An 18,865-nucleotide genomic window follows, 5' to 3' on the forward strand; every position below is an offset into this window, starting at 1 on the left:
CTGGCAAACCTGATGTAGCTGTGTCGTAGTTGTGCACTGATTTGTCTAAAGCATCATGGACTGCACTTTTGGCACTTACTTGCATGGGTGATGAGGACTTGTAATAATGTTAAAACATGGAAATGAAATTCCATTCTTAGAATTCAGAGATGGACTCCGGTGTGTAATTGAAATGTTTTTGAAGCATATGTTCAGCAATTTACCTCTAGTTAGCCACATTCAAAGAGTCTCCCCGCTCGACGAAAGCAATGTATCTGCATAACCAAACCAGTATTTAAGGCCTTGTGAAATGCAAAGTTCTTTTCGATATCCAAATTGACAGCTGCAGTGAGTTCCAAAACAGAAGGATGAACAGGGAGAACCACATCCCCTGTTCCGTTTGGCAATCAGTAAAGCAATCTTTCGAAGTTTTAGGGAGACAGCAATCAGGCCCCTCAAAGGGAGAACTTCTCCTTAATGAATAGGGGTGCTTGGAAGTAATTCACCCTAAGTAATGGAGCATGCGACTGTTGGTGCAGTGGTATGCTTGAGTGGCAGGGTATTGGAGAAGAATAAGATGTTGTTATTATTCTGGGGTCTTCGTGGTACTATGCTAGGATAGGGGCCCTATCCACAATTATATCAGAACATTGTTTTCCCATTGATCTCTTTGAGAATCGTCCCCATTCTCGGTGCATATAGATTGGTTGGGCTTTAATTGGAATGTAATATATTGCATGGAACAGTTCTTACTGTTCACCCTGATATATGCTTCAGAGAGGACATAAGTGGATTCTGATAATTTTCCCTGAGTGGAACAATCCACAAAATATGCAGGTTCCTATTTCGGTGTGTTTCCTGAGGCGCTGGGGTGCTAGGTGACAGATCTACGTGCAATGCGCTGCTCCATTGTCTCACCTGTGCCTTTCTTTGCGAAGCCTCAGAAGTGTGCATTTTCAGTTAGTGGCAACCCCATATGTGTTACCAGGCACAGAAATTCACATATCTACATTGTGAGGTCTGACCTTGTTTACATTTCCCAGAAAGGGTGTTTGCGCTTATTCTCAGTGCTGATAGTATCTTTTTGGCAGCAGAAGTCAAACAATTGCAAGCTTAAACATGTGGACTGTGTTAGTTGTTTTTTTTAAAGTCGGAACACTTCCATGCCTAAAAGATTGGAAGCAAACTACTCCCTGTCTATAATAAAATCTACATGGTTAGGTAAAATGAAATAAAAAACAGGTCGAATTTGTTTGCCTTCTGTTTTTCAAAACTGAAAAAGCAGCACAAAGTAGCAATTTTATTTAAAGCCCCACTCTGGCCACATGGAGTGAAAGAGTGACTTAGAAAAGCTCAAGGACAATGTAAGTACCATCAGCATCCTTAAAATACTACAGAGGGACTGTTAGGAACGTTTCTCTTTTAGGACACTTGTCCTGCATTTGCTATGGACCTCCAAATATTATGCTTTTGCTTTACACCATTATGTTTCACTTTTTTTGTTTTTTTTGTTTTACTTGTTGTCTGTTTGGGTAACTTTTTCATATTGCAAAATGAATCTTTCAGTGCAATGGATATACTTTTGTATCACCCTAGACATACACCAAAGGGGTTTTTGGTTACTTTTAAATGTGCCTAAAGACAAGCTGGTGGCAGCAGTTACATTTTTGCAATTGTTGTTATATTTTTAGGTAGCACATTTGCGTTTACTGCATTTGGATGCTAACCTTGGGTAGTGGCCAAAGATGGCCGTAGCACGAGATTTTTCACTTATTCTTTGGCCGTTTTGTTCTTTGGCCTTCTTCCTCCCTTCTCAGGTCAGCAATTGCCTTTTATGGTCATGTATTTGTCGCAGAAAGCTGCTGTTTGCACGGGCTAGTGCATGCCATGTGTGTATGGGCACATGAAACGGGCTGACACTGTCTGGTCCCAATCTACAAAATGGTGCCAGTGTGTCTAGTATGCATGCATGAGTCAGCCCCACAGTGGTCCCTGATTAAACCACTGCTAGTGTGCATGGGTGGTGCAGATCCTTTCTATTAGAGGGCTGAGTTTGACCACTCACTTGAATTTAGGATAAGAAGAAACGTTCTGCAGCCATTCCAGCAAATCAGCAGGGGAGCCAAGTATCCAGTGTGGAGGATAAGGACGAATCCTGAAGGAGCCTGGCAACCATTCTTGTTGCTGTCCCGGTGAAGCCCTGCTGGACTACCGGAACCCAAAAGAACCTTGCTGCTGCTTCAACCCTTTGGATTGGTGGGACCAACCAGTCTCACGATCCTGCAGCATGGAGCCTTAGGAAATGTCCCTGGACATCCCTATGGTGTGACCTGCTCCATTTTGGGCTACTGTGTTAAAGGTGCCGCTGTTCAGTGATTTCTACCATAACTTCGGTGGTCTCCAGCTAGTCTTGCAAGTCACTTTCCTGCCAAGTTTCAGCATAACAACATGAGCAAGTCCTGTTCTGGAAGGCTTCCTTTGTTCGTTACTGGTGAGATGCCTGCTGTCACCAGTGTGCAGTGAATGTCGCTGGAACAGGCCATCCCGGTCTGGTAGAGAGTCTTGCATCGGTCACTGCTGCATTTCTTCACTGAAAAGGGTTGGACTCAGCTACTGGACCTGACTGGAAACTTGCTTTCACCCGCAGCTCCTGGGCATCTTTTACTGGATCCAATGGCAGGAAAACCTATCTCCAGCAACCCCCATTCTACCTGCCAAGTCCTTTGGGAAAATCAGATTAACGGCAGTTAGTAGTCACAATACTTACTGGTGGCCCTATCTACTCCATTTTCAATAACCAGTGGACCCATATGCAAGCCGACTGATAGCATGGCCTGGGTTGGTGACCAAACCCCCCTATAACCACCTCAGGTAGTACACAAGAGACATTTGGTAAGTGTTGGCAATAAAAGGCTGTGGGATTTTATTGCACAATTATGGTCATAACAAAACATAATCATAACTACAGTTACCATGATATGCTGTACTTTTGGGCATCGGGTCCCAAGGTGACCCCCTCTGGCCCGTGCTGCCACGACTTGGATGGGTTGCCGGCTGTCCATGTTCCCCCAAAAGTTGTTGTTTGTGCTTCCCCCTGGTAGTATTGTCTGCTCCTAATAGTTGGGGTTTGCCCTTTGACCGTGCCTGGTACTGGACCCTGTAAGGGTTTTGTCATTACCTGGTCTTATCCTTAACGGGGTGCTTTAATGCTGCAAAGCCATTCTCCCACTATTTGCCTGCACATTGCTGGCTTGTAGTTAAATGGGGCCCAACATCTTGTGCTGGCCTCTTATTTCCCCTTGTACGGCTGTCTAAGTTTGTTTCTTCTTAGTAAAACAATCAAACCCAGATTGTTTATGAAAATGAGACCTTGGCTACCCCTTGGGTGAGATGGTTCCAGTTCTAACCTCCCGCGGTCTTAAATGGGTCTAGGCCCCCTTCTGTTTCATCTGCTGTGATGTAGGTTTTCTACCCTGTATTCGCTGCAGGTTGGTTTTTCTTTATTACTTCGGTTGCCTTGTGCTAGGGTTTGTGCCTGTTCTTGGGGAGCCCCCTGCGCTACCCCTGCTTATCAGTATTGCTCATATTTCCAAACCGTTTCCGTTATCATGCTATTAGCTGTTTTCTGGCCCCGGCCCCTGCAGCATTGGCCTGTTTGTCTATTTCAACCATTATTGTTTTTTTTGCTTTTCAAAGTTTAAGGCCCGGCCCTTTGTGGCGTTGACCTGATTTCTTATGCTGCGTGGTGTTTTACCACCCTGGGTGGACTGTGAACAAACATTTTTGGGAGCCCTGGAAGTAATTGTTCAAAATGGGCCCTCGTACATATTTCCAGAAAACCAAAAAACTTGTTTCTAATAAAAGTGAGTTACCTCCCACTTGCGACCCGAGGTGCAGGACCTGTTGTAAAATCTTTTGGGTTTTCTGTGGGATGGTCCATCCCTGTTTTTGTATTTGTTTGTTAACATTTTTAGCACCTGCATTCAGGTTCAGTGCTAAATTGTAGCTTTTGACCATGGCCCTAGGGGCGTTGGCCTGTTATCTTGTGCTGTGTGGTGCTTTTCCCTACTGCTTATTAATTTGTCAAACTCATATTCATGTTCTGCGCTACTTGTAGCTCTCCAGCACTGGCCCTCGAGCGTTGGCCTGTTCTATTGTGCAGTGTTCCCCACTGCATATTATTTTTGTCGAAACCATTGTCAGGTTCAGTGCTACTTGTAGCTCTCTTGGCCCCGGCCCCCGAGCGTTGGCTTGTTATATTGTGATGTGTGGAGATTTGTTCCCTACTGCTTGTTATTTTTGCCAAAACTGTTTTCACGTTAAGTGCTTATTGCAGCTTGCTGGCCCCAGCCCTCGGTTGTTGGGTTCCCGTGCTGGGTCCACAAACTGGTTTGCTTGGGTCCCCGTGCAGGGAACCAAACTGATTCTGTTTTCTGCTAAAAAACAGCAGCTCCTTATATAGGACCCAGGGGCTGTCCCCTGAGTCCTTGTTGTGTCTGTGTGAGGACTGTAGTGCCAGCTCCCTGGCCGGGAAATGCTGACAGAGATTGCATTTTATGGTGCCTCATAAGGATGTTCCCCACCTATTTAATGTTTCTTTATTTCCACTACCTTTGGGAGGAAGGGCAAGGTGTTGCTTCAACACCTTGCCCTTCCCTTCTGTCATCCTGGCCGGAGACTGCCTGTCGCCTTGTGGCCATGGTGGCGGAGAGGGGGAACACTGCCCAATTTGTTGGGGCTGCTGCTTGCCCCCTCTCCCCAGCCTGGCTGCCATGGGGCACAGGTTACCTGGCCCTGCTTGGTACCTGGCAGCGTTGCCCAGTTCGAGAAGAAATTTGATTTATATTCCATTCCATTTCTTTTTAAACGTTTCTTGAAAAAGATGTTCTACAAGTATTTTACCTAACTGTTGAAAGTCTTCTGGAACAATTTTCACACCCACAGGATCTTTTCCTAACTTTGTGCCATCTTCTAAAAGTACTTAGTGAACTTTTCAGCACAAAGCCCCAATCAATTTAAGGTTGAACTCAAAAAGTTATGGGTTCTATTCCTGTGGATGGTTGATACAATTGCCTAACTACTTAACTTTTCTTTCAGGTATATTGTGAATTGTATGCATTGTTATAACTACCTGTGACTGTGTATATGTTTTATATTTAGCGTGTTGTGTGGTAATAGTACCTGCTTTATTTATTTTAATAGCGTGTTTTGGTGCCTACAATAAATAGAGTATTTTTGTACTTACTTGTCTAAGTATAATCATTGTGAATTTCACAGAGTGGACCCCTGGGCCCACTCACCTTTACCGATACTTAGCCTTGACCACTCTCCATGCTTACTTTGATTGGTTTGGGTAAACTCCCAGAATTCCCCAGTTCACTATATCTAGGGTGGCTTCCTAAAATCTGTCCAACAACCCAGATTTTAGAAATCCATTTTAACAGGGATCAGAACTTTAGGCCTTTTTTAAACACTTTACACAGCACCCTGTATTTTGGGGATTTATTTTAAATGTTTCTGGACTTTTAAAACTGACAAAAAAAGCCTTAACCCAAGCACTGCCTGTACTTTTTTGTGTGCTAGCCATATCACATGGGCTCTATTTAGAAAAAGGCTAGAAACATACCTCTCTAGAATCTGCGATTGTGGGGTGTAATCAAAGGTCCCAAGCCAACGGAACTGAATGCCCAATGAAACTAGAAAATGACCTGCCAGCATATATAACGAAACCTTTACACTGAAAACAGCCCTATTAAAGCAGACTACCTGTCATTACAAAAGGAAAAGTACATTTTAATTCACAAGTGAAAGAAGAAATTCAAAGGTCTCTTTCACATGAAAAACAGGAGTTTCAAACATTGATACCAAAACGGCTTTACATGTGTGTTAGCAGTTTAAAGCAAGACATGAGAAAAATGTTAACCTGCCAACATAAGGATGTCAGGGGAAAGACATAGGGCCTCATTCCACGTATGACAGTCTGGAAACAAGGGTGCCAGTAGCAACATACAGGCACCCTTTCCAGATCGCCATACTACAACAATGCCAGTATGGGCCACGGCACCCCCGGAAGGCCTGACCTGCTAGATTTTCAGGTCCCTACCGGCATGGTTGTCACGGAAGCATCAGCACAGTGCCAGTGCTTCTGTGTCCCTATTTCTATGGGAAACAGGATTGACCCTTACCACTGCCGCTTGTGATATCCCAGTGGCAGTGGGATATCAGGCAGCGGTAAGGGTGTTACAGGGTTGGTGGCAACCCACCAGTCTTACCACCAACCTCGTAATTCAGCCCATAGTGTGTGTTGACAAAAGGTAATGTATATTATGCTTCACATGCAAAACACTGGCAACCATTTGAAAAGGAAAGCCCACTTTGTTTCAATAAAAAGTTCCTGTAGGCCTGAGGCAGACTTTGTGTGTGTTTTTCTGCAGTGAAAGTTCAGAGAAAGATAAAAGAAAAATGTAATCCAATTGCAGATTGGAAAAGCACATCACATTACTGGCTGAGAAATAAATGCAGCATTTCCACTGAAACTGACAGCCATCAAAAGGTGGTGCACTGTGACAATTCAGACGCACTTTTCAGCAGAAAAACGAACAGCAGATAATTCAAAGTGTATTTTATGAATGAAAGAACCAGGTATGTACTTTCAGCGCAAAAGCAAAAGCAAAGTGAACCTTGGTCAATAAATCACACCATATGTCAAAACATCAAGACTGAAGTTGGAAAATGCAATATGTGAGTTCCTTTCAGCCAAGGACAAATAGTGGGTCTCTCTGCAAAAGTCACAAAGGACTCCCCCACTGAAAGCCTTGCATCCCCACTATTTACATCTGCAATAACATGTAGCCTGCCCGAAGGGTGACAAATGTTGTAGCTGGTGCATGACCAGAATGTAGGGGGCAGGTGTGAAAACAGAGGCTGCAATCAAAGCTGAATTCTGAATTCAAACAACAAAAAGGCTAATAAAAAAAAATAACTCTGGTCACAGGCTGGCTAAGAGTGGCAAATGGTCTGGTTGAAGGAAAGCTCATATTTGCACATATGAAGATTCACTTTGTTTAAATTGACAATCACAATTGTTGCATTTTCCCAGAAACCACATGTTGCACTGATTACATGTATTGCAGAGTATGCCCTTCCTGGTGAGCTCCTGCCCCTTTGAATAATGAACAACTTGAATCAATAAGTAGTGTGTCTTATTTTAGAGTTGTATTTGAAATGTTGACACGTGTTTCGGCCATTTGGCCCTTATCAAGACAGGGCTAGTGTCACAAAAATACAATTGGCATCCATTATAATATACAATGAACATCACATTTCCATAATTAACAAAAATGAATAAAAATTCCATTAACATATGATGATGAGTTGTAGTACCTGTTACAATATTATGTTATCTCAATGAAATGAATTATTTAAACAAAGTAAAACCAGAAAACATTGGTTGGTAGGGAGAGGATTGGTAGGAAAGGAGAGACAAAAAAATAGTTAATGATGATCAGCTAATCTAGGTCAGCCTTCACCATAGAAGTGCTACCCAGTGGCAGGCATACATGTGAGTCCTTCAACATCTACTGACACATATCACCATAGTGATGACCTTATTGCCTGTGTTAAATTTAAGTGATTGTCATATTATAATATGTGATCCCCATCATATTAAACTATCCCATACTAATTATTGGACCAATAACATTATAAATCACCTATACAATGGGCATTGCTCCTAAGCCATGCCCCAATGTCTTCAGTTTGCATTCATCTATTTGCCTTGATATTGTATAAACTGTTTATTATATACACACACAACAAATTGGCTCACGCATATATTTCTTTGCTTCAAATTCCTGAATTGGAGCTTTCTCCACAGGTTTTATCCATTTGAAACGATCCCCCAGTTTAATATTGAAATGATTCCTTATTATTTAATCCTGTCAACCCAAGTTATGAGTTAATCTTTTCTTATATATTGTCATTTGGGTTTTCTAAACCATTCCAATATTGTCCTTGTCTGAGGTTTCCCATTTACACTCATGCTATTACCATATTGCCATATAAACTAGATTTTGAAATGATGTTAGTTACTATCATCCATCCTAATTGCTGTCGAGCAGCAATGGTTAATGCACTCCTTGGTGTATACCATGCTGTCAGTCATAAATACATATTAATCTCATTACCCCTTGTATAAGGCATCCCAGTCTTGTTTAGCTTTATGCTGAATATGTATATACATTTTACCTTAAGGTGCCCCCATTTTAAAGAAGCGCAGATTGTGGCAGCGTTCTGCGTTCAATATTCTCAGTTGCGGGTGCACTTTTGAAATTCACTATTTATTATTGTTTACATTATGATGTGACACGTTTTATGTGTAATGTCATACGTCTCTGGTGGCCATTTTAACAAACTACCTGTATTAAATACGCATTCTTTGTGAATCAGATTGCACAAATTCTTTCCTTACTATCCAATTATTATCTTCAATCTTGGTGTATTTCTGCAGAGCATCAATTATTATGCTGTATGGTGTAACCTATTGCGTACCTATACATTCACTACTGATCTACTAATATAAGGCTACACAAATGTAATAATAGATCCATTGTATGTCCGCTATATAGATGATGTAGCACATCTTCTCATATCGCTTATTGACATACAATTAATTATGAATTGCTGATGCTGCATTACACTTGTGATACATTCCTGAATTATACTTTAACATACCACATTTTGTGCAAACACTGACTTGTTGACCCGCTATTACATTTCTCCTCATGTTCTCATACGTGGATGTGTTTTAATGATCATTAATGCCGTAAACATACGTATACCATAATACATTTCTGATTAGTACTAAGAGCACACCTGTCATGTACTTGGCTCATAAAGTTAACCAGGCAGATTATTAACATACATACATTCGGGACAAGTCATGCATTCTCTCCCCACATTGTTCATTCTAATAATAATTAATTGACACAAAGAACATTATATTCCTAAATTCACCATAGTTATCCACTTCTCATACAGTCCAAGATCGTTTCACACAAATACATTCATCTCGTGATTTGTGTTCAGACCAACTTGCGTCGTCACCATTTTACATATCAGTTTCGCCTCTGTTTGTCTTAGTTTAAGTCCATGATCTCCCCCTCTTTTGCTGAGGGTGATTTTACTTAGGCCAATTAATTTGAGATTGTTCTTGTCATTCATTTGATGTACAGCCTGCCAGTTAGTAGCTAGTGCAAATTTTTGGTCTTGTCTCCCATTGGTTGCGAAGTGTTCCCGAATGCAGATTCTCAACTTCGTAATTGTGCTGCCAATGAACTTCTTCTCGCATTTGCATATGGTTCTATAGACAACACATTTAGATCTAAGGTTTATCTACAGTTTATCATGCCTTCAATCTTGATCTCTCCTCCTTGTGTATCAGTAAATTCTTGTGTTGTTGTATGCGCATATCAGCATATTGTGCATGTGCCAAATCTCGAAAAGCCATTCTTCATTGGTTATAGCCATCTAATGCTTGGACCTGGGTCCAGACTTTGATGATTCTAGGCCCATCATCCTAATACCCTTTAATGCACTTGTCCAAATGTAGGATATGCCAGTGTTTCTTCAAAATCCACATGATAGCGTTACTTCTTTTCCATTATCCATTGTTTAGGTTTCAAGGTTGATTGTCTTTGCACACTTTGGACTTTGTACTGAGCCTTAACAATATTGTTGAAGGGATAGCCTCTTGCTAATAATCTTTTCTTTAACAGATTGCATTCCATATTAAATCTTTCTTGATCCTCACAGTTGCGCCTTGCTCTTGTAAATTGTCCCATCAGTATATTATTGATCACAGATTTCTGGTGGCAACTTGTGGCGTGTAGTGTGGAATGAACTTCTGTTTCCTTCCTGTAAGTAAATGTTCTAAGACTCGCCCTGGCTACATAAATTGTCAGATCCATAAAATCCAATTACCTGTAAGTTTCATTATTTAAATAATTTACAGGCCATTTTGTTGATATAAAATTCCTCCACCTGCATCTTAGGGAATTGTAATGACCAGCTAAACAGTGTTCCTGGCTACTCTGAACCTGTTCCCAATTTGAGAGCTAGTAAACAGGTGCAGGGTAAAATTAGGAATGTGGGGTCTAAATTGCAGGTTCCTAACGTTTATGATTTTTGTAAAAATGGCAGAAAATTGCCAAATGCCCGTGCAACATGGTACGGACCCAGCTGTTGTTTTATGAAATTCCCCATGATTAGATGAAGCTGCATATGTATATATACTATGGCAGTTACTAGTAAATCACAAACACATAATTACATTTTTTCCAAAAAGTTCACATGGGTACACAAAAGGATTTCAAATGGAAGTTGCCAAATGTCTGTTCCAGACTCCTGAACCAATCCATAGAGAGAGGCTGGACTTGGGGGTAGAGAGAAGTGAAAGTGTCCAATCCTGGTTGTGAGATCTTGATGGTGTCATCACTGGTATATACAGGTATATAAAGTGAATGCACTATGAGGAAGGGGAGAGCTTCTGAAATCTACCACCTGACAGTCCCAAGCAAACAACAAAAGAGATTTGCAGGGATTGCATCTGGGTGGATCTGTCTATTTCTACGGAAGCCAAAAGGCTGACAGAGTCATATGGTGCGCTGGTTGGAACCATTCTTGAGAGTGGAGTGTCCGCACCCCTGCCCTATTCTCTGAGAGGGTCCTGAAATGCAGCTTGGATTCCTGAACTTTATATAGAGGTTTTAAATGTAATTAGAATTGCGCAATTTGAAACCAAAAGGTGGGGCAGTCAGCTATCCTTAAATAATTTCCTTTTATGGAGGGCGGGGGTCAACGGGTGCAAAATGTGTAGTGCCTTAGTCAAAATATTAATTTAATGGATTCCCCATTTTGTGGAACAACACAGGATGATTGTTGTTGAAATTTGAAGTAACAAATCTCATTCCCAGTGTGCGCTGAAAATGATTGTCTGTAATTCAATTGGGCACTCTTTCTGTTCAACTTCCCCAACACAGGCCTTTAAGTGGAGGGGGTGTGCAACTTCCCCAACGCAGGCCTTTAAGGGGAGAGGGGGATAAAATCCCAAATTCCCAAACCATCCCATTTATTTCTGTCTGGCTTCCCCAACACAGGCCTTTAAGTTAATAGGGGTCAGAAATCCAAAATTCTCAATTCATCCCAATTGTTACTGTCCAACTTTCCCAACACAGACCTTTCAGTGAGGGTGGGGGTCTGGAAACAAACCGCTAAATTACCCTCTTTTTATTTTAAACCAGAAGTGTGGGTGAAATCCGAATTGCCATGTGCATTTTTCAACTTTGCTGTGACTCATAATCTTAAAACATTTACCTGGCGAATTGATCAAGATCCTCTTAAGAAGGTTGAAAGCTTTGTATATTTGGGATTATACAAACACGTTTGTTGAAATTAGAGTGAGATTTAGATGTTTAGCTGTCTATTGGTTTTTAATTGGGTTTCACCCTCTAAAACACCTTTTCTAGGATTAAATGTGCTTAATAATCAAAAGGTTTTTAATGTTGTTTTTTACTTTTTGAATTATGAATTGTAAATAAATTATTTTTTTTATATTATGTGATAATTAAAATGTAAATTAAATGTTTAAGTCTTGATGTGTTAAAGGTTATTAAATAGTCATATAATAAAATAATTCAAAAAATAATGACATATGCATTTGTACCAATCTCTAAATCCAACTGCTAGCCTTTTAAGTGCGCAGGAAAATCGAAATCGCACAGCACTACACATATAAATTGCTTGTGTTCATTGATCAGATTTTTTTCTAGAAGATAAATCTGTATGAAGTAAATTATTGTGATTTTGTCTCGGGAGGATAGCTCAGGGGCAACACGCTCTCCTTGAAAGAAAGCCGACGAGGAGCAACACAGGTTCAATCCCAGGGTCCGTGCTTAGAAACCTCTGGGTATTAAGCGTGTTATAAATAACCAATTATAACTTTGTAATTTTCCCAACTAACTTGCGTGATTTATTTGTGTCATAAGAAGTTTAATTGTGAGCCACAAAGAAGGTGGTGGGTGTCGTTTTAGCGTGATCTCTATACCTATTTTTGAAATAAATACAAATATATTTCTTATACGCCCGGCCTGGTTCTTGGCTTACTGTGGGTACGGGGAGGCGGGGATTTGTGTGATTATATGAATCTTCCGTAAGGCCAGTGCAAAAAAAAAAAACGTAACCAAGTAATGCATGGCTCCTTGATTGGGGGTGGGAAGGAACTCCACAGGTTAAGGGTGGTCTCAATATAAAAAATAGGTACATCCTCAGAGAACTGGGGTATGGAGGACTGGTACTCTAATGCGCAAAACAAACTATATATATATATATATATATATATATATATATATATATATATATATATATATATATACACAAATAGTGTAGATTGATTTGGTTTTAGTACTAGTGAATGTTCTTGCTGCAAGGATTGCCAATCCAGACCCAGGGTCCCCTCATGAGCCTAACACATGGTAAATATCTTCCTCAGGGCCAATGTATCATCTCTTCATTCTATATTAATGGTACAACATACTTGAGGGCTAGTGTTCAACATCTGTCAGAGGATCTTCCTATCTGTATGATTCGATAGATCCTTTGGGCAGTTTCCCTCTTGTTTCCTGAATCTATATCACGCTCCCAATAGCGCTGTCGACAGAGGTGATGAATTGGCCCTGATGAAGACCTATGTTGAAACACATGTTGGCAGGAGTTTACCCATCACTGATAGAAATTACACAAGGATCTGAAAGTGAACACTTTACTGAGATCTCTCACTTGCGAGAATTGGAAACAATTAGAATTGTTATACAAAAAGACTCTATATTGGGAAAATAATTGAATACTTGCTCATGCACAGTGGATAAACCAATGTCCTTTTGTGGTCTCAATGTAATGCGACAGGATTAGGATCCATCACTCCAGAAACTCTATTTTACAAAACAGCTGGTTGTGGAGAAAGGATTGCATATTTGCTCATTTGCAAGTTATGCACAGTCCCCCTGAACTTCTAGATAAAGGATCACATTTCACTTTTCACAGCTGGCGTAGCAGATGTCTGAGGCAGGATTGGGCCGCTATGTAGCAGTTTGTCAGTAATTAATGGGTACTTACTAAATGATTGTGCACCAATGATCCATGCAGAAATTATTTCAACTTCATTTAAAAACTAAGTACAGTGGATTCAGGATCGACAGAAGCAAGATATCCCTAATCATTAGCAGGCTTCCTTGATGGACTCCCTACCGATTGATATTTTTGGAAACTCTCAGCTTCAAAATGACTTTATAAAAATAAGAGATACATTTTTATTGCATAGATTTCTGCGTCCTTAAAATGGGCCGTGTGTTTGTTTTATTCACATAATGAGCGTAGGGTCACGCTCAAGTCCAACTTGTGAAAGAGAATATGTTGATAATAGATTACAGTTTTTGAATGAGAAATACTTGGATGGTGGGTGTTTCCCGCCAGATTAACAAAAAACGACTCCTGACAATTAAAACGTATGCAGGCCCAGTGACTGAACCAGCACCTGCTTAAAATGCAGCGTGCTTGGCACAATCAAATCGCCCAGCAAAGGCAGTCAGTGAACAGAAGTTAACTGACTGCAAAAGAAAAGTGCAGGATAATGTAGGCATCGCGGTCAATAGTGCATCAACATTTGGAAGAAATGGGCAACTTCAGTTCAAAGCCCAGTCACAGCGCCAAGTCTGCACGTTGACTCTCACTCAAATGACCACCCTAATGATCTAAAGACATGTCATTGGAGGAGTCCACACCTGGGAGCCTTTTATCTGCAGGGATTAACCCTTGAATATCCCATTCCTTTCACACAGTGTGTTATGGCAGTGAGATGAAGTTAGCCTTCATGAACAATATATGCTTATGCCTGACAAAGTGATTGAGCAAGCTGGGCTTGGGACTTTTGTTCAAGACGGATGCTCCGGGGTGTAACTCTTGAATCTTACCATCCTAGAGATGATGATAGATTCCCGTGTTTTGATGCAATTCTTTAACAAAGACAACTTTGCTTTTTCCTCTTACTCATTTTATCAGGAAACCTGGTTATGGGTCAACCATTGGAAAGGACCTTTATTGGCAATGGTCTAAATTGGCATTTTAATCTTTTTAAATTGTTTTGTCCTTTTTAAATCATCAACGTTATTAAATTAATTAAAAAAAGCAGGGCTAGTACACCTTTGTCATTGACAGTACGTCACATGGACTCAGAGAGGACATTGTCCATCAACTGCCCTTCCTGATTCCTGCCTAATTTTGCTGAATGTTCTTCGGAGAGAAAAACAAAAAGAACATTGACAAAACATATTCATGTAAACAAATGTTTTCATTCGCGAGTGTGTATTATGTGTATGTGTGTGCCCCTGTACATGTATGCATTCATGCGTATGCATGTTTGAGTGTAAATATGTATAGGCAAGGGAACAGGTAACATCACAAAATGTTTACAATGGAAATACTGGTATATATTGGGCATTCACTGTACAAGAACCTACTACGAGGCAATTCAACACATAACGGGACAACCCGAATGAAAGTATAGTCTTACAGTAGCATGTTGGGGTATTCCCATCATTAACATGTTCTGTGGGGCAGTGATGTCATATATTGTGGGCACAAGCATCACAAAGTGTGGTTTACATTGAAAATGTTGGGTTATGTTGGTGGCATAGTTGGTGGCATGGACTTATGAACAAATGCATCACAGTCTCAATGCTGGCCTATTTTGTAGGCAGACACATCATGAACATGTTTTTGAAAATTCTACTGCTTACTGTTGGTGGGCAGGCATCTAAAGGATTTTTTTATGTGTTACCCTCCAGGCTTGACTATAAATTGTATGACTTTTCACCAAATTTGCTGTAAAATATTTGCTATAAAATGTACCATTTCAACCTAATATAGTAAAAATGCATTCTGGCAGCAGAACCTCCTCAAATGAATCCCAGTTGGTAGGGTCTGGCTCCCTTGCTACACTTTGTCACTCATGCTAATTATGGGGAATAGTCACAGCCCCCCGGTGAACAATTCCCCATTACCCACTGATGACAGCTAATAGCAAGAAATATCATGCTCGTTCCATCATAAATGAAATGCTGTAGACTATTATGAGAGCCGGCCTTCCAGAAACAGAAACAAAATCCTACATTGTACATTTTCTAGGTCGTCTTTCCAGTCATTTCCTAAGAGGAAGAGTAGCTAAGACACTGCAGACACAAATCGTATTCCACAAATGTTCCTAGAATATCACAACCTGAGAATGGACCCAGAATTTGAGTAGCAAACGATCTGAGACCTGGGGTCACCTTCTGAAAATGAAATATTCACTGCAATGACACCAAAATGCCTTTTTGTGACTGGAAGCCAAATGTTTACACAAGTCACAGGATTCCAGATCCTGATAAAATGACCCACCCACATCCTTCACTACAAAGTGTTTCCAATTACATGAAATAAATAGGGGGTCATTAGGAGTGAGGCGGTAGGGGTTTAAAGGGGCCGGTAGAGCTGCCGGCCCCATTAAACAACTACTGCCTCATTACAAGTCTGCTCGCGGGAACCCGCTAAGGATTCCTGGTTTTACCAGGCGCCCTTAGCTAGTCCTGCGAGCAGACCAGGGTGCTAACAACGGGCCCGTTACTAACGGGCCCGCTGTTAGCACCCTCCCCATTCCCATTGAGCCCTATTGGGGCTCGAATGGGGATGGGGAGGTACCGGGCCTGGATTCCTTAAATTAGGAATTACCGGGTCCTCCAAGGTTGGAATGGCCCGGTAGTTCCTCATTTAAGGAACCCGGACCCGGTACCCAGTAAGGGGGTAGCCATGCCACTAATATCTAATAGCTGCATGGTTACCCCTACCTTGTAATGACCCCCATAGAATGATTTGTGCGCTTTTAAATCAATATTTTTCAACCAATTTCTGTGCTTCAAAGTGACATATGATGACAATTTGTCAGCAGCTACATTTTCTAAAGGCTTCAGGGCCCAAGCAGTTTGTGAATTCTCATGCACCTTAAATTGCACGTGCTAGGAGTTCATTCAAGGACAGCACACACCGGGAAGAGTATTGTCTGCCAGCCTTTATCTGCTGCCATTTTCTCTGTATCCATGGATCTTACTGCACAATATAATAATTACATGTCCTCTGCCAGTTTTAAGCCTTTGATATCTTTTTTTATTAAGTTGACAGTCTTCATTCGGTTTATCGCAATTCGTCCTTCCATTCTTTAGAACACCCGATAAGTGCAATTTCTACTAGGATTGCATTTCTTTTTACAGAATCACAACATTTCAACACAAGTTGTCATTGTGATGTTTTGCTGCTGTACCTCAAATCCCCGCGGCCTTCCAAGGTTCTCCTTCATAGGTTTCCACGCAACCAGGATCTCTGATGCTGATATACTTGTCGCCTTCACGTCTGCAGGGGCAGTGCTGGGTTCTGTGGTAAAAGAAATACAAAATATTAAGACTCTTATTCACAGGCTGTTTTCCAATAGGGTTTTGCCATTATAAAATGCTTCTGTGAATCAGGCCCTAAGCCTTTTTGTGCAAAGAATCATGTCTATCAATCTTGCCATTATCTACCTATCAGACACCTCGACCTTCCTCCTCATTCCACAAAGTAAAGCATGACTAGCGCTGTGAGAATGAGGACAGAGCGGTGCGCAAAGGCGAACCCAAGCAATCTGTACAGCACAAGTCTCTTTGTGTTCAAGCGCAGCAACAGGTTATTATTGACTGTCACGCCGTGTTGGACTCTGAAGAATCCATTTCATGGGCTGTTTGATGTGTCTTGGAAACATCTGTGACTGTTTTACAAAAATGAGGGTTTTGGTAGCATATCTGAGTCTAAGGTAAGCATCATTCATGCAGAGAGAGCAAATCTCCTTTGCACCGTTAAGGGTGATTTATGGTCGGATTGTGTTGTGCAAGCTTAAAGGTTCACCTTGGAAATCCTTCTTATTATGCCTCCAGTTTAGGGCCGAGTTTCTGAGTCCTGTGGAGTGAAAGTGGTATATTTTACAGTACTCAGTGTTAGTGTAGAAATACATTGTAAGATCTCTGAAACGACTGTATTCACTATCAGATCCACCAGCACCTAGCTGAGGTTTGTTAGTAGTCATTCTCCTTGAATGCATGCCTTTTTTAAATTTAATTTAATTTAATTGTATTTTACTGTTTAAAGTGTGGACCTAGCTTGAGAGTAGCAGAGCGCTGTACAGAGTTTGGGGGGGCAGCATTTGGGCTGGCATCTTTTAACAGTAGTGCAGTACTGTGAGGTCTGTGCGTCGGTATGTGCATCCATTGGAATTAGTCCTTGTTCAGCTGTTGTTAAAAAAAAATAGCCATGTTTTGAGAGACTTGCGAGATTGGAGAATTGTGTGTGTATTCCGAGCCAACACTGGGATCGAGTTCCAGAGGGTGGGTGCATGGCAAGAGAAGGATTGTTTGAAGGTCCTCCCTTTGCGGATGCGATGTGATTCAAGCTGGTTGGTCGATTTGCTGCGCGAGGAGTTCAAGGATCGTGTGTCCCCAGATATGTGGTGCTTATCCACGAGGTATGCTGACGTGCTACTTGTGACTGCTTGGTAGATGATACATGCAGTCTTGAACAGTATCCTGGCTTGGTGTGGAAGCCATTGGAGTTTGCATAGGATGGGGGTAATTTCGACACATTTGTGTGCTTCCGTAATAAGACGTGCAACATCATGGTGGACTGCTTTTAGGGGAGCCAAGTGAGCACCTAGGAACCCTGCTATGAGAGCATTTCCCCCATCGATGTGCAAGATCAAAATGGCCTGCATTACAGTCCAGGAGTACTGTGGCAGGATGATGGGTTTGATTTTATCTAAGGGTAGAGATTCCGAGCCAGGCTACATATGTCTTCTTGGCTATTTGTTTCTGGAAGGACAGATTGCTGCCAATGATGAAGCCTATTCATTTTGCTGAATCTGAGAGTTGTGGATCAAATCCTTCTAGTCGCATATCATTGAGCCATTGTTTGAAAAGTTGTTTTTTAGCAGGTGGACCCCTGAGCACACATTCAGTCTTCGAAGGGTTTAGTTTGAGGTAGGCAGTCAACATCCAGGACTGGATGATGACTAGCGATGAATTATGTCCTGTGTGCTATCTAGTCACATGTACAACTGAGTATCGTCTGCATATTGGTGGATGGCTATATTGGGATCTTTGTGAGAAGAGTGCCTGTTGGCACCATGTAAAGGTTAAAAAGGATTGGTGAGAGGATGGACCCTTAGTGTACTCCACAGGAGACCTGGAGTCAGTTAGAATGCAACAAGGTCATCTGGGTAGCCTGGTGTCCCCCTGAGAGGTAGGAGGTAACCAAATTTAGGACAGTGCCAGAGAATCCTATCCTGTCAGCAAGGAGGGAGAGAAGAATACAGTGGTCAACAGTGTTGAATGCAGCCGAGAGGTCAAGTAGGACGATGAGGCATGAGTTGCCCTTATCCCTAATTTGGAATGAAAATTTCACCACCTGGAAGGTGGCTGTCTTGATGCTGCACTCTGGGTGGAACCCTGACTGATAGTCATTTAGGAGGTGGAGTTTTCTGATTTTGGTTGAGTAGTTTTTTAGCAACTACGTATTCAAAGAGTTTTCCAATAAACGGGAGGTTTGTAATGAGACTGTAGTTGGCCAGATATTTTTCTGAGAGCTGCAGAGCTTAGCGGGGGAGAGCAGAGCAGAGAAACGGCAACAACAATGGCATCGGAGTGCAATTAGTGACAGTGAAGTGGGAGTCTGAGAGCTGGGGAATAGTGAAGTTGGTCCAGCCATTCCCCCTCTCACC

General features: G+C 41.5%; 1 protein-coding gene across 6 annotated transcripts in view; it reads right to left on the minus strand.

Moving 5' to 3' along the window:
• CNTN5 (contactin 5) overlaps nt 1–18,865 on the minus strand; it is a 3,106,629-nt gene that overhangs the window by 164,223 nt on the left and 2,923,541 nt on the right. For all 6 annotated transcript variants that reach the window (XM_069639123.1, XM_069639125.1, XM_069639124.1 and 3 more), the window contains one exon: nt 16,385–16,494. In XM_069639123.1, the coding sequence (XP_069495224.1) occupies nt 16,385–16,494 (110 nt within the window). The remainder of the gene's footprint in view (nt 1–16,384; nt 16,495–18,865) is intronic.

Source organism: Ambystoma mexicanum, chromosome 7q, assembly GCF_040938575.1.
Source record: "Ambystoma mexicanum isolate Mex_15411 chromosome 7q, UKY_AmexF1_1, whole genome shotgun sequence".
Classification (NCBI taxonomy): domain Eukaryota; kingdom Metazoa; phylum Chordata; class Amphibia; order Caudata; family Ambystomatidae; genus Ambystoma; species Ambystoma mexicanum.